The following is a 16572-nucleotide window of genomic DNA, read 5'->3' as shown; positions in this document are numbered from 1 at the left end:
ACACGACTTCTTTTAGTAAGTTAGGCAGGATAGGCATAAGATAAAGATATTTGGGGGGGGGGTTGTTAGGGAAGGATAAGGTTTTTTTCTTTACAAAATGTGAGCCAGGAGAATGGATTCAGTGGGGCCAGGGAGAAAAAGGTGTGCACATCTGTATATGGATGAACTGAGGGTAAGTCTGCGGAAATCACCCCAACTCTGCAGGCTTTCCCTCTGTGCGACCCAAGAGGCCAAGACTGCCAGGAGTCAGGACCAGAAGTCAGGAAACTGACTTGGGTGGGGTGAAGGGCTGGAGTGGGGGGAGACTGGTTTTCTTTGCTCTCCTACCTCCTCTCTGGATCCATCTACCACCTTTGGTCCCAGCCCTGGAGACACCTATAGGCTTAATGCTGCCATTCGGTAATCTCCTGTAAAGACGCCCCTCGTAGCTTCTTCCAGACTCCCTCCACCCAAAGTCAAAACGACCAAAGAAAGATCAGTGAGGGGACTGGGATGCTTACATGATTAAAATAATTATGAAACATCTAAGTGTGAAGGATTCTTGGGGAAGGGGTAAAGGTGCATGACTATTATAATGACAGCTTGTTAAACCAAATGACTACCTAGATAAAGAAACTGATGAAAGACTATTCAATGTAAGAGTGTTAGCTGCACCGTGGTCGTCCTCCTTTGTCCCTGCACCTTTCCTCCTCTGAGATGGATGGGTGTGTGTGTGTGTGTGTGTGCGCACATGTGTGTGCGTGCAGGCGCACATGCATGGAGAAAAGGGGGTACACGGAGGATGGAATCAGCTTACTCTGTTTCTCACTCTTAGGAGAGTTTCCTAACCCACTTGCTTTGGTAAACAGAGAGCTACCTTACTGGAAAGCGAAGCTATGGTGACTTTGGAACCAGTCTTTCTAAGATAAATCACTAATCTTATTTGATTTCCAGGACTGATTATTTTTTCAGCGATCATACAAAAAGCTGAGAAGCGGCTATCACACAGTGGAAGGAAACCAGCTCAGGATTTTGGTCAAATGGAAATCCACGCGGAACCGTCCTGCTTAGCTGAGGTGTCGATCAACAAATTCGCGCTCACACCTACCGAAATGCACAGAAACTTCACTCACTTCCGATCTGCCCGTTGTTCTGAGGAATGCGGAGGCCCGAGATGCAGCCCCCCGCAACACACTTGCCCAGCCTGCATTCTGGCTGTCACCCCAGCGCTCCAGAGCACCTCTTCCACCTGCCACGGCTTCACTCAGGTGCTCTCGTGGCTCGGGCTTGTCTCGAGGCTAAGCGGCCACTGCCAGCCTGGCACCTGCCGCCCAGCCACCCAGGCCAGCTCCAAAACATCCTACCTCGACCCGAGCCACAGCCTGTGACATCACCTCTTAGGAGCGGATTCCTAGTGTTTCTTCAAAATCATACCTTAAACATGCTCCCTGTGCTCTGAATCTAGTCTCTAAGGACAGAAAATCTTGGTGATCTGGGGACAGGGTGTGGCTTCAGATGTTAGCGGTCCTTTGCTTCCTGCAGACATCCTCTTTCCGAAGGGGAGGGCGTGTGGACGTGGGGCCCGACGGGCGGCTCGCTCTTCAATGCCACCGGAAGACCCCCGAGAACACGGAGCAGTCGGGAGCTCACCCGGGAATTACAAAAGCAGTCATCTGAAGCACTTTGTTCTCCGTCACAAACAAGGGTCATTTGTTAATTTCTCACAGGAATCACTCGAAGTGCCACTGTCCCGCATGTTCAAGAGTGTGGAGTAATGTCTATGAGTCTACTCTTCCTCTTGGCCAGTTTATTCATCCCACCCATAAATAGGTCGGCAAAGAACAGTCGATTTTTATTTCCAAAGCTTCACGATCTTGAGGGGGACGGTAGGGAGGACTCAGAAGATGCTCCCTGTCACGTCTTCTGCTGGTGAAGAGCACGGCGAGGACCACGGGGAAACCAGGGCCACTGGCCCGACCCCAACCCCAGGGCGTCCTGACACTCTCAGAGGAGGGGGACACACCTGGCCCGAGGTCTGCAGATCCAGGAGCTGAGGGGACCCATTGAAGGAATTCGAATACTTCTGCAACAAACTGCGAGATCAGCTTATTCTGAAAGTTAACACCATCCTATCTTCACACAAAGATGACAGAAAGCCCTGACAATCCAAAGCGTTAGATTTACTTCTCTCATTCACTGGCTTGTAAGATGCTGATGGCATCAGACTCTGGGGTTTACACGCATTTAAGCAACAACAATGATAATAAAAATGACCCTTATCTCAAGTACTCAGAGTAATTCACCACAGGCAGCCTGACTTCAAAGTTGAGATACAGGCAGACAATTGCATTAGAACACCGCTTTTGAGGCCTTTAGTAAAAACCGAAACCTAGAGAATGGAAATATACTCTGGCCATGATAAACAGAGAGGAGATAGCAGCAGATAGCCAAAAACAAATTTTAAAAACCAATGATCTAAATTAAACTTCTCTTCCAAAGAACTGTATAAAGAAAAATAAGAAGTAAAATTGTAAGCTAGGAGATGTGGCCAAACTGATACGCAAGGAAAAATTAATCGTACAACTGTATTTAATAGAAAACAAGAAATCAAGGAATTAAAGATTTAAATTGGAAAGGTTAAAATGAGCAGGCAAACCAAAAAAAGGTGAACAAAGGAATAAAATTTAAAGCAGACATAAATAAACGAGGAAGCAACAAAGAAAAAGCAGAGCCAGTTAATAAAATGGAGCTGGTTCTGAATGCACGAATGAAAGACGAGTGTCCTAAAACTGTGACCAAGAGGTGGGGAGTTCTGCATCTACCTCACAAGACAAAAGTAAAGTTCAATGAAATGGAAAGGATTCTCCTCATAAATCTTCATGCGAATAAATTAGGAATCTATAATGAAAGCTGACCTAAGAAAATGTTACAAGTGTTAACACTGTGGAAGAAAGAACACTTGGTGATTTATATCCTCTATTCCATTCCTGAGAAAGGATGCTCTACCTCTAGTTTCTATGGGTGCATTCGAGCAAAACCTCAAAGCATCCAGCTTCACTTCGATTATTTTAGGGCACTGGAAAACATGGGACACATGTCAGTGGTTTAAGAGGCCAGCATAATTGTTTGATGAAACCTAACAAAGATGGCACAAAAACTAACCAAATATATGCCTAATCCTACTTATACTATCCACAGAAGCTCTACAAATAAGAAAGGTAAATTACACAGCATATTTACATTGTAATGATACACATTAACAGGTGGTTTTATTCCATGATAATAGATATTTCTAATATTGAACTTTTTTTTTTTTTTTAAGATTTATTTGAGAGAGAGAGACAGCCAATGAGTGGGGGCGCAGGAGGAGGAAAGGGAGAGGGAGAAGCAGACTCCCTACTGAGCAGGGAGCCCGATGTGGGGCTCGATCCTAGACCCTGAGATTGTGACCTGAGCTGAAGGCAGACAATTAACCAACTGAGCCACCCAGGTGCCTCTGAACAACCTTGTTCATTCATAGCATGTATCGATGAAAGGCTCATGCACTGGATTGCTTGTGGAAGAGCAAAGAGGGACCTGAGTAGTCAAGAACTTCTAGATTTTTGGTTTGGACAGCTGAGAAGAAGGTAGTAAGTAGTAACACTTAATGAAGTGAAGAAGTCTTGGAAAGAAAGATTTGGAAGGATAAAAATTGTTTTATCTAAAACATTCATTTCAGATACCAATAGCTATACAAATGGAGCTGTCCCAAGACAGCTGCATAAAAGAGAAAGAGAACCATGCGCCAGTGGTAATCATTGGCAAGATGAAGGCATTTAAAATACAATAATGGATGGATGGAAGACTGTAAAAAAAAGGAGAGACTCCAGGACCAAAATTTCAGTAACCCAATGATAGAAGAGTCTACCTAAATCTGTGAATACCATATTTTCACCTAGCACATATTACCATACTTGGTCATCTTTTTAGACATGCTAAATTAGAACTTCAGTGCGAAATCTATTTAATAAAAACCTCATGACCTCAGAAGGTGGTTTTCCTGCTAACCACTGAAAACTTCAGGTATAGTAGCACTGTTTTGGGGGGATTTACAAATTATTTGAATCTTTTTTGAGGGGAAGTAGTTTTCAAACACTGCTCTAAAAAATGCCTAAGAGGCTGAATGTGGAGGACACTGGGACCCTAATCCCAAGATCTCATTTGAATAAAAGGTTCTATTCCAGGGGTAAAAACTGTTTCATTTACTTTTATTAATATTTTTTAAAAGATTTTATTTATTTATTTAAGAGAGAGATATCACAAGTAGGCAGAGAGGCAGGCAGAGAGAGAGAGAGGAGGAAGCAGGCTCCCTGCCAAGCAGAGAGTCTGATGCGGGACTTGATCCCAGGACCCTGAGATTATGACCTGAGCTGAAGGCAGAGGCTTAACCTGCTGAGCCACCCAGGCGCCCTACTTCTATTAATATTTTACAAATATGATGTAACAGTGGACTATAGTGAAAAGAGTAGGTCTTGAACTATCACTGAGACAAGGACAGAATCATTAAGTACACTGAAAGCAGTAATAGTTTAGCCTTGCTGAAATTTAAGATTTGTTTAAACTGATTATGTGTTCAATTAAAAAGGAAGAGAATATAAATTAAAAACTGAAAAAAATATTTTTGAAGATGTGCCTAAAAGATACTTGGGATTTAAAATTTTAAGGGAATCCTCCCGTAAGATATAAATCTATTTTCAAGTTTCTCACATTTAACTTTGTAGATATTTTCAGAAATGTGTGTATGTGTGTGTGTGGATGTGTGTGTGCGCGCATATGGGGCAGCTATATATGAAAACAATAGCTAATGACATTCAAAGAGTGAAATACCAGAGAGGAAGTTCCATTAAAATCAGACATAAGCCCAAATGCCTACTATTAATCAACACTGTTCTCTAGCTTCAACCAATGCAATAAGAAAAAAAAGTAAACTGAAATATTGAAAAGAAAATGCATTATTACATCACCATCATACATTTTAAAGATCAAAGGCTCAGCTGAAAAGTGTTGGAACTAAGTCCTACATTCAACAGAGCATAAAAGAGGAAGGTAGTAGATGGTTACTTAAAAGTGAGTGACTTTTCCTTATACCAGCTGTAAAATTTGGCTACACCAGATTACAAAATATAACATGGAGAAATCTCGTTCATCATAAATAATGGTAGTTTGCATCTCTCAAGGACTTTATGCGTCAATACACATCACCTGCTAATATCCACACCATATTAGATGATAGCACCATGATTACAGGCACTACTATCGCAATCTTACAGAAAAAGAAACTGAGGCTTAGGGGAATTTTAAGAAAACTGTCCAAGATGATGTAGCCAGTAAATGTCAGAAAAGGAACTCGGACTTAGTCTGATTCTACAGAATGAGCTTCTTAGCACTATTAAGCCCATTCTTGTCTATCAAATTAACAAAGCGAGGCTGCGTGGGGAAACAGTGACTGATTCAAAGAATGGACTCATTCCTGCAGTGTCAATAAGAATATAAATTGGGGGGCATCTGGGTGGCTCAGTGGGTTAAAGCCTCTGCCTTTGGCTCAGGTCATGATCCCAGGGTGCTGGGATTGAGCCCCACATCGGGCTCCCTGCTCAGCGGGGAGCCTGCTTCCTCCCCCTCTCTCTACCTGCCTCTTTGCCTATTTGTGATCTCTCTCTGTCAAATAAATAAATAAAATCTTTAAAAAAATATATAAATTGGTATAGCTTTTCTAGCAAGCATTTTTCAAGATCATATCTAGGAACTTGTTAAAAATAGAATCAATGTGTAAAATCATGAATATACGTGGACATTTATCACACTGTTGTTTTTAACAACAAAGAACACTCATTATACTCTAGTCAACGATATGAACTTCATTAAACTGCAGTGGTTAAATACGAAGAATACCATGCGGCCAATTAAAAATAAGCATTTAAAAGGATAGTTAATGACACAGGAAAACATATTGAATGAAGAGAAATAACCAAAACTACATACGCACACACATTTTTTTAAAGGATGTGTTTGTATTGACTAGAAGATTTTAAAAATAAAAACACTGATACCAAAACTATCTCTAGGTGAGAATTATAGATGATTTTCAGTATCATTTTAGATATTTTTCAGATTCTAAGAATGAGATAAAGTATGTGTAAGTAAACTCAAAATTTAATTTTAAAAGATAAAATGAAGTAGTCAAAATAATAGAAATGTAGTTTAGAAAACATTTCCCCTATTTAAAATCTGTTTTTTTCCTATGCATGATCCTGCCAATTTTAACATACTTTTATGCCCCTGACTTTTATGTTGCTTAAGGTACTTTTCTATCTTAGCAACAGCAGAAATGATACCTACTTTATCAAAATAGATAATTTACTGCACATTTTAAGCCTTTTAAATCTATACTAGTCATTTAAAATTACAGCAAAATTCCAGAAAGTATCTAATACATAAGATCACCATCCCAGTGAGGCAATTAACAAAAATGACAACTCAGGGGCGCCTGGGTGGCTCAGTGGGTTAAGCCGCTGCCTTCGGCTCAGGTCATGATCTCAGGGTCCTGGGATCGAGTCCCGCATCGGGCTCTCTGCTCAGCGGGGAGCCTGCTTCCCTCTCTCTCTCTCTCTGCCTGCCTCTCTGTCTACTTGTGATCTCTCTCTGTCAAATAAATAAATAAAATCTTTAAAAAAAAAAAAAATGACAACTCAAAGGTAAGACGAAAAAATGTCTAAGTCGACAACAAGGAGAAAGCCTCAGCTACACGGGAAACCAGCTCCCTGTAAGTACACAATAAAAATGAGCTGTAAAGTAAAAGCCAAGATCTGAAACAGACTAAGTCACAGAATAAGGATAAAAATAAGCCCACATAATTTTGAATAGTAAATGAGTACAGATGACTAAGAACAAAGAACAAAAACTAATTTTAGCTTCACCCTAAAAAACATGAAGTAATAGATTTGAAAGCCCTTTGGAAAAAATCTAAAATATAAATGGACATATTAAAAGCAGTAACAGTAAACTTGATCTCATAGGATTTTTAGATCTGGTAATCCCAGTTACTCAGGACACGATCTAGAGCATCTGAATAAGTGGACAGAAAAACGAAACAGACAAAGTCTCTGTCCAATCAAATCAGTGGATACTGCTAAATCATTTTATAATAACACCCAGTGCCTCCCACGTGCCAGGCACTTCTATGCTCATTATCTCAATTCTGTAAAAACAACTCTGCAAAGTACACAGTGTTTGACGGATGAGAAGTCAAAGAGAAGCTGAGACTTGCCTAAGGTCACAGACAGGCAAGGGCAGAGCGGAGGTGCGAATCCACGTCTACCTGCTTGCAGAGCTCCTGCCCGCCCTCCCTGTGCAGCCTCATCTCTCTGTTCCCCAAATGAGACCATCTGAGCATCCTATAGGCCATCAGTCACTGCCTAGACACTTTTATTTTAGGCATAATATGAGCTGTTGTCTTTCAGTTTCGCAGGGCACAGCAGCTTGGAAGGGAATGACAACATCAGCAAGGAACAGCTAACACCAAGGAGAAAAGACCAAAAAAGTCACTGATCTAAATCAACAGAAGTCATCAGGTCCTGCTGCCCCTTGTCATCTATTAAAAAAAAAAAAAAAGTATTGTCATTTAGTTTAAGATAAACCAGAAATTGATAACCTTGGCCAAATTAGTTAATATCTCTAGGCATCAGTTCTATCACATGGAAAACAGCAAAACAACAGTATAAATCATATAGAATTGTTGCAAAACCAGATACTGTAAATAAAGTGCTTAATACTGTGTCTGACATAGTTAGTGCCCAATAAATGTTAGCTATTATTGTATTTCACAATCAGTTGAAATTATAAGCTGCATATTATTCAATGGTAGAAAAATTTAAAAATTCACATACAAAATTTTCCATTTAAAATAGTTAAAATGGGGTGCCTGGCTGGATCAGTAGGTAGAGCCTGTGACTCTTAATGTCAGAGTTGTGAGCTCAAGCCCTGTGTCAGGCATGGAGCCTACTTAAAGCAAAAAGAGAAACAAAGAAAAAAAAATAGTCTCAGTGTTTTGCTCTTGAAAGACTTTAAAGGGCCATATGTACCCCGGTCTTCATAGCAGCAATGGCCACAACCGCCAAACTGTGGAAGGAGCCTAGATGCCCTTCAACAGACGAATGGATGAGGAAGATTTGGTCCATATACACAATGGAATATTACACAGCCATCAGAAAGGATGAATACCCAACTTTTGTATCAACATGGACGGGACTGGAGGAGATGATGCTGAGTGAAATAAATCAAGCAGAGAGTCAATTAAATGGTTTCACTTGTAGAGCATAAGGAGTAACATGGAAGACACTGGCAGAAGTAAAGGAAAAGTGAATTGGGGGACATTAGAGAGGGAGACGAAGCATGAAAGACTGTGGACTCTGAGAAAAACTGAGGGGTTTGGGGGGGGTGTTAGGTGAGCCTGGTAGCGGGTATTGTGGAGGGCACGTACTGAATGGAGCACTGGGTATAGTGCATAAACAATGAATCTCAGAACACTGAAAAAATAAAATTAAATTAAAAAAAAAAGATTTTAAAAATAAATGTTCTAGAAAATTAACTTCTATAATATCCTTTCCCTTCTAAGTGGGGTAGGCAAGGTTAATTATATTCTTAGGAGGCAAATGTGTATGGCCCCTCTAGAAATCACCTCATACATTCTAGCGCGCCTGGGTGGCTCAGTCCATTAAGCGTGGGCTTTCAGCTCAGGTCATGATCCTGGGGTCTTGGATCGAGCCCTGCATTGGGCTCCTGGCTCAGCAGGGAGCCTGTTTCTCCTTCTCCCACTCCCATTCCCCCTGCTTGTGCTCTCTCTCCCTCTCACTCTGTCAAAATAAATAAATAAAATCTTAAAAAAAAAAAAAAAGAAATCACATCATACATTCTAGGTAATCTTTTTAAAGTTTGGGTACCAATTGTGTTATTTGCTCAGAATTAATTACTGTGACCATCTCTTAGCCATCTACAGGCTTTGTTCATGCTACCCATATCAGCAGGTTCATTTTAAGTAATAAAAACACATTCATGAAGTGTCTACTATGTGCCAAGTGTTGTATAAGATTTGGGATACAACAATATAGACCATCAAGTCCCTGCCTTCAGAAAGCCTAAGACAAGATTAAAAAAAAAAAAAAAAAATCCTAGGCATAGTAAAGGTACTCTTACCAACATTTTGTATTATCAGTAAATTGTTATGACAAATCTATGCTCTAGGCAGTATCTTCTGTTTTACAGATGGAGAGCGGAGACACAGAAGGTAGAAAATAAAGAAGAAAACAGTTCACCACCACCATATAGTCAAGGCTTAGGGAGGAAATATATTGTATTTTGAAAACAGAAGGGAGTAAGCAAATAATTTTGCCTGAAGCTGGGAGACTATGAAACACTTGTGATTTTACTTAAAAACCCAAGTAAAAATTCTGTGAAGTACACCTATGGGAATAAAAATAGGAGAGTGTGTGTCCAAGTATTTACATTAGTTACTTCTGGGTAAGGCTGCAGGCGGCTTTCATTCTCTGTTTGCTTTTTCTTAATCAAATCCACCTGTACTACTTTAACAATTTAAATTATAAGTAGAAAAAAAGAAGTGAGCATTAAAATTAGGTATTAATCTTCATCTAACAAACTGTCAGAAATTTAAAAAGTCAACAGTACATTCAAAGTGGGATGAAATTAGCTCCTGCTCTTTGCTAATAAGTGTACATATCTATACGGCTTTTCTGGAAGGCTGTTTGGCCATCAAAAGCCTTAAAGCTTATTCTCTTTGATGGTGATGTCCGTGAATCCTAAGAACACATATGCAGAAAACTTTTTTTTCTTACTGGGATATTCAACTAATGTATTATGATATTAAAATATTGGGGGGGGGACCCAGATGTCTAACTGAAATAGAATAATGATTAAATAAAGTGACATGTTCTCAGGAAGAAAATGTTAAAAAAAATTAAAGAAAAAAACATTTCAAAGATTTGAGAGCGAGAGGATACGAGCAGGGGGAGGGGCAGAGGGAGAGACTCCTCAAGCAGGCTCCCCGTTGATCGCAGACCTGGACCCAGAGCTTGATCTCAGGACCATGAGATCATGATCTGAACTGAAATAAAAAATTAGACACTCCACCAACTAAGCCACCCAGGTGTCACACCCTGAAATATTTTTAATATCATGAGAAAATCCTTAGTGTAAGCTAATTGGGGATAGAAAGAGGGGATACAAAGCTCTATAAACAGTAACATTCTAATTATACAAGAAAAAGATCTTTTTATGCACACACTCCCATGAAGGAAGCAGTGGTAGGCATTACATGCATTAATTCATGTGTGGCACCCAGAACAATGACTGGCACAATTAAATGTTATCTACTGGGGCGCCTGGGTGGCTCAGTGGGTTAAGCCGCTGCCTTCGGCTCAGGTCATGATCTCAAGGTCCTGGGATCGAGCCCCGCATTGGGCTCTCTGCTCAGCAGGGAGCCTGCTTCCTCCTCTCTCTCTGCCTGCCTCTCTGCCTGCTTGTGATCTCTCTCTGTCAAATAAATAAATAAAATCTTTAAAAAAAAAAATGTTATCTACTGTTACAAATCTTAAAAGTATAAGAGTAAACTAAGTGAGGCCTGAGCTGAGGCCTCCACTATGGGATGTGGGCTAGGCAAAAGGTAAAGCGGAATAGGAGAAAATGTTCCAAGCAAACAGGACAACCTGGGATTTTCTACTTTTCCCCTACCCACCCTCAGGGATTTGATAATTACCTTAAAGGCAGAACACTTTTTATTTTCAGACATGTGCTTGTGGGCTAGTTCATGGAGCATTAAGAATTACTATTGTGTTGTGACATAGAACCATGTAAACTATCCTTTATGGGGGATTATCTTCTATTGCAAGCCAAGTGAAACAATCCTTTGCCAATGTATAGAAAAATCAAAGAGGGAAACCCATCAAAATGTTGCTAGTTATCTTGGGGTTACGGGGATTTTAAAATTGTTCACATTTCTCTTCGTTTTCTAAGTTCTCCACAATTAAGTACATTACATTACTACAATCAGAGATAAGTGCTGGAAAAATCACTAAAAACCCACTACTCATAAAAAACCTTTGAGGTTTCCATCCACCCCCCCCCCCCCCAAAAAATGCTCTCTTTGGTGGAACTACACTGCTGTTTAACATATGCCATACCAGACCAAAACTGCCTTTGGGCTTATCTTTTAAGGACCTAAGCAACCTGCTGGAAAGACAAGGTTCTTGCCTTCAAACAATTTGGCCAGACAGGATTTCATGTTGTCCTGTCACTGGAGTACTTTATAGAGAAAAGGTTAACATATCTCTTATCTTCCAGACCCATCATGCTAATTATCATGCGTCTCTTAATTTTTTTTTTTAAAGATTTTATTTATTTGACAGACAGATATTACAAGTAGACAGAGAGGCAGGCAGAGAGAGGAAGGGAAGCAGGCTTCCTGCTGAGCAGAGAGCCCGAGGCGGGGCTCGATCCCAGGACCCTGGGATCATGACCTGAGCCGAAGGCAGAGGCTTTAACCCACTGAGCCACCCAGATGCCCCCGTCTCTTAATTTTCAAACAATGTGTGTCAACATGGGTACACACAAGGACACACTTTCAAGGAACAGAGTAAAAACTGAATCACAGGGCAGCAGACCTGCCCAAGGGGTAAGAGCATGGTTTTTAAAGTCAGACAGCATAGGTTCAAACTCCCTTCTGCAATTTTCTAGATGTGGAACTTAAAATTAAACTCTTGTGTCTGGGCTTCCTCATCTATAGAACGAGGGTAACAAAAGCAGTGCATAAGCATGGTGCCTGGGATCTCGGTGTCCAGCACAGAATAGCTATCATTGTGTCAACTAAAAAACCTGAAGCAAAGACAGGGAACTGATAACCTCCACATTACAGATTTGAAAATCATCTTTACGCCATCAAGTATCAAAATTACTATGTGCCAGACAGGGTGTACTTTTCACATGCTATCTCATTTAAATAGCTCAAGTATCCTATAAAGTTTTCTTTTTCGAGCTCCTGGAGACATATTCTGGGATGAAACAGTGTACAAAATCATATTCTCAATTCACTTCTCTGAACTGCCACTAGTGAAACAGCAGCAATAATTGTAACATGTTTTTTGGTGAATCTTAAAATCCTAGCTTTGTGAAGTCATGAGATTTTCTAGGTTGTAGGTCCATAGGGACTGTTAGTGCTTAAAAACACAAGTATCTGTTTTTGTTTTCTCAGCGTTTGGCAGATTTGAGATCAGACCCCAGAATCTCAGTATTTTTAACGTGATTTTACTTCAGTTTGGATTTGGAAACCTGATTTAATCCATGTTGGTGATGCCCTGACCTTCTCACTTAATATGTCTCCTTCCAATAAAAGCTATAACCTGAAACCATCTTTGCCACTTCAATACCTCACTACTTCTATCACCTACTTAATGTTCCAGACACACTGGCCCACCCACTCCCTGCTTTCCTTGACTCACAGCATTATTCACTTGGAAATGACTCCTCTTCAGCTCTACCCACTTGCATCTTACCTTTCAGACCTGGCATGCAGCCTTCCCTACTACAGTCCCCGCATTTCTTATTCTTTGCTTGTCCCACTTAGTATATTTCATCTAGCGTTATGTTCTATCTGTTCATAACCTCTCTTCTTTTAGAGGTCAGGAGCCCTATGCAGCACCTAGATCAATACTAAATTAATTATCTGCTGAGGGAATAAAAGTGTACCAGTGTCAAGTGAGCAGCAACAGATTACTTTACAATCCCCCATTCTAACTAAAAAGATAAAAAAGGTCTCCTACTTATCTTATATTCGTTTCTTTAAAACTGCTATCAAATCAGCATGAGAAAATTCTTCCAAATTTATCTACAAAAACAATGAAAAAGCCCAAAAAGAGTATAAGAAGATATAAAAGGGCACAGAAATGGTACTAAGAGTTATAAAATGATGGTAACACTTTCATATCTGTTACAGTAATTAAAATTAATGTAAAAAACCATCCAGTCTGCTAGAATGAAAACAAGGCAATCCAGTTGTAGAATGAGGAAGATAATTTAAAAACAGAATTTCCATGAAGCACCTAAGGTCCAATTTGGCAAATGTGATCCATGAAGATAGCTCTAGGGAAGCCAGTGACAGAAAATAGGATGTTTTTATTAGTCTTGTAATTAAAACAAGTATGTAGTAAAAGGAAGTGACTAATAAAAACTCCCATCTGCATACAAACATTCCAAGTTTCTGTTTCCTATTCTCCAATATTTTCCTTTATAATAAAACTAGTTTCATTAGACGTTCATTATCAAATGCCTTTTAAAAAATAATGGCCTTTTTGTTTTGTTAAAAAGTTCATTTTACTTTGCTTGTAACGTTTGAGTACTTCAGTGATGACCAAATAGACGCTTGAGGTAGAATTTAAACGTACTTTGAAAGTAAAACCCATCCTTAAACTAGAAATACTCAACCATCTTGAATTATAGATACAGGGTTACTAGATCATTCTGATATTTAAGGGTACCTTCAAATAGACAGGTTTGGGTAACTTAAAATAAGAATGCCAAATCGGAAGAAAACACGTGAATGGAGGTAAGATGGTAAAATAATTTTAAAAACATTTGGTGAAGCTATGTTTATAGCTGAACACTTGATGACACCAATTAAAGAAACTGCTATTAAAATTCATTTATCTATGATTAAATAAATGGGAGTCATACACAGATTAAATACACACACACACACACACACACACACAAATTATATACATATATGTAGTACGCTCTATTGCTGACTTCTTGTGGTTCCTGGAAAAGCCCCAAAAGTGTTTTGAGACCTAGCCACTGCTCTCCGTTTATGATACGCTCTAGAAAAACTAAACAAGGAAACGAGTAAAGAATTGATGAACTTTACCAATTTTCTAAATATACCAGCTCCAAGCGTCTCTGTCACTATTCGAAGATGGTTTAAAAAAAAAAAAAAAAATCTGAATCAATAAGCGCCTCACCGGCCTGGGGATACTCCAACACAGTCTTGCAACCAATAGGAAAACTTTCCCTAAATCTGGATTCGTATTTCATCTCTTTATCACCAAACACAGAGCACAGACCAGTATTGTTAACGGTTACCCAAATGGCAAGCCTCCCAGTCAGAGTAATCAGCACTTGGAAGCGAAGGCTGTTTCTGAAGGGCTTTAAGGGGTGAGGGGGCAGACAGTTTGGGGAAGGAGAGCGGGGGTCGCTCCTCCAAGTTCGATCCCGAACACGTCCGTGCGGGGGGTTGAACATGGGAAGCAGCAGCCCATCTACCACGAACGCGAGGTGGAACCGGGAGTGCGCGCGAGGCTGCGGGGTGAGGGGCGCGGGAGGGACCGGGACGCCGGAGGGCTTTCCGCGGGGGTCGGAATGAAAGGCTAATGGCTGGGGCCGGATCCCAGGTGCGGGAGGACGCCTCACCCGCGAGCGCGCGGCGTCCGGAGCCGCAGGAGCAGCGCTGTGGGTCCGTTTCCGTGCGGAGCGCCCGGGTTCGCCTCCATCTTCGGCGGCCGTGCCCCGGGGCGGGCGAGAGTGGACCGCTGCCCTAGGCCGCGGGGCCCGGGTCGCCGGCCTCCCCCAGCCCGAGAGCCCGGCGAGGACGGCTCTGCCCGCGGCCACGGCGAGCCGTGCTCTCCGCTCGGCCCCACCCGAGCCCCGGGAGCCGCGGGCGCTCGGGCCCCCCTCCTTCGACCTCCGGGGGCGGGGGGCGGGGGGCCCCCCGACCCGCCCGGGGCCTGGAGCTCGCCCTGCGCCGCCGCTCCGGTCCGCCGGCCTCTCCGCCCGGCGCTCGGGCGCGGCCTCCCGGCCCCGCCGCCCTCCCCCTCCTCCCGCGGCTCCCTCAGGGCGCCCCCCCCCCACCCCGCTCCGCGGCCGCGGCCAGCCTCCCTCCCAGCCCCCGCCGCCCGAGGGACAAACCTGGGGGCCGCTACCCGGCATGGCCGACCCCGCGAGGAAGCGGCGAGCGGCCGCAGCGACAGCGGCCGGCCCGGCCCTCCCCGCGCGGCGCCGCGCCCGCCCGCGCGCCCTCCCTCCCTGCGGGCCGCGGCCCCGGCGCCCCCTCCCCCGGCTTGCACAACTCGCGCCCCGGCCGCGCGCGCACACGGAATTGTTGCTCAACCTACTTGCGGTCTCCTCTGAGCGGCCATCACAACATGCCCTGGAAGCCGGGGCGGCCCCGGGGCCCTGCGGCGGGCGGCCGCCTCTCGCCTCCGCCCTGGGCCGCCGCGGCCGCCGCTAGGGCGCGGGGCGAGCGGGAGGCTCCCCCATGCCTGCCCGCCCGCCCGCCGCGGCCTCGGCTCGCCCGCCGCCCGCGCCGCTGCTCCGCGGGCGACAGCGAACCCGGCTCTCCCGCCTGCCGCCTCGCTCCTCGGCCGCCCGCCCGCCCGCAGCCGCAGCCGCAGCCGCTGCGCCGCTTCCTCCTCCCCTTCCCTCTTTCCCTTCTCCTCCTTCGCCTCCTCTGGAGCCGAGGTTGGCAAACCAGCACCTGCTGCTGGAGATCACCGAGAACTGAAACAGGAAACCCCGAGCCAAGGGGAAAACCCGGGAGGCGTGGAGAGGGGTGAGGGGAGCCGCTGGAACCTGTCGGGCTCCACCGCGGCTCCCGCGCCTCCTCCCCTCGCACCCCTTCCCCGGCCCGGCCCGGGGGGCGGGGGTCCCCGGCCTCCGGTCCCGGCTCCCCCAGCCCCGTCCAGGAGGGCGCCTCTCCGCTCGGCAACACCTCGTCCTCCCGGCAAGAACGGCGGACCATTCCCCCGCCAGTCTAGGGAACCGAGAAGGTGCCTACTTAGGGCGAGTTTCCCGCGCCTGTTTGCTTGTTATCCACATTCTGTAGTGAGGAAAAAACCACACCCGCATTAGAAGACCAATAAGGCAACTTACACGAATGAAGCTGTTGGGATTTCACCCGGGGGAAGGACTTCTTTCGGCAAGGAAACTGGCCTTATTGGAAATGGCAACATGTCAAAATCGAGGTTAAGCCCAGGATAAATCCAGATCTCTTTCCAGAGGTTGGGAGGAGACAGCCCTCTGCACTGAGTTGCAAGTGTGAAAAGCACCGAAAGAGGAGAGCCTTTTTTTTCTTCCTTCTGTCAATTGTCCAACACCTGGTACCATTTAGGTCAACATCTCAGTAATGCTCAAATAATCGTATTCACCTGTCTGTGGACTTCTCACCAGGTGCCTCACTCCTAGTCTTGGGCGGGATGCATCTGCTCGTGGAGTGAAAGGGAAGGGAATTTAGGTGGCTTGTGCCCCTAGCATGTGCCACAGACTAGGTAGCCTGTTTCAAATGCATTATCTCATGTATGTGTCACCACAGCCATGTGAGCTAGGTGTTATAATCCCCTTTATCCATCAGCAAATTGAGGTTAGAAAAATTTGCTGAAATGACACAGTTCGAATATGAAGAATAGAGGTCTGTGTGCATCCAAAATACTTGTCTCACTACACCAGAGTTCATGCCTTCGATGGCACTTTTCACCTTTAATACAATTATTTCTTACC

General features: G+C 43.7%; 1 protein-coding gene across 3 annotated transcripts in view; it reads right to left on the bottom strand.

Moving 5' to 3' along the window:
- Positions 1–15310, bottom strand: part of ZC3H12C (zinc finger CCCH-type containing 12C) — a 78916-nt gene extending 63606 nt beyond the window's left edge. The window contains exon 1 of one of the 3 annotated variants that reach the window (XM_047692242.1): positions 15192–15310. In XM_047692242.1, coding sequence (XP_047548198.1) covers positions 15192–15215 — 24 coding nt within the window. In that variant the 5' untranslated portion in view covers positions 15216–15310. Of the gene's footprint in view, positions 1–12845; positions 12911–14985; positions 15096–15191 lie in introns of those variants that run through there. The other 2 variants (XM_047692243.1, XM_047692244.1) reach the window with 2 other exon arrangements.
- Positions 15311–16572: the final 1262 nt, after the last annotated feature.

The sequence above is a fragment of the Lutra lutra genome, chromosome 10 (assembly GCF_902655055.1).
Source record: "Lutra lutra chromosome 10, mLutLut1.2, whole genome shotgun sequence".
NCBI lineage: Eukaryota > Metazoa > Chordata > Mammalia > Carnivora > Mustelidae > Lutra > Lutra lutra.
The sequence above is the reverse complement of the archived record's forward strand: the minus strand, read 5'-3'. Positions and strand labels throughout refer to the sequence as shown.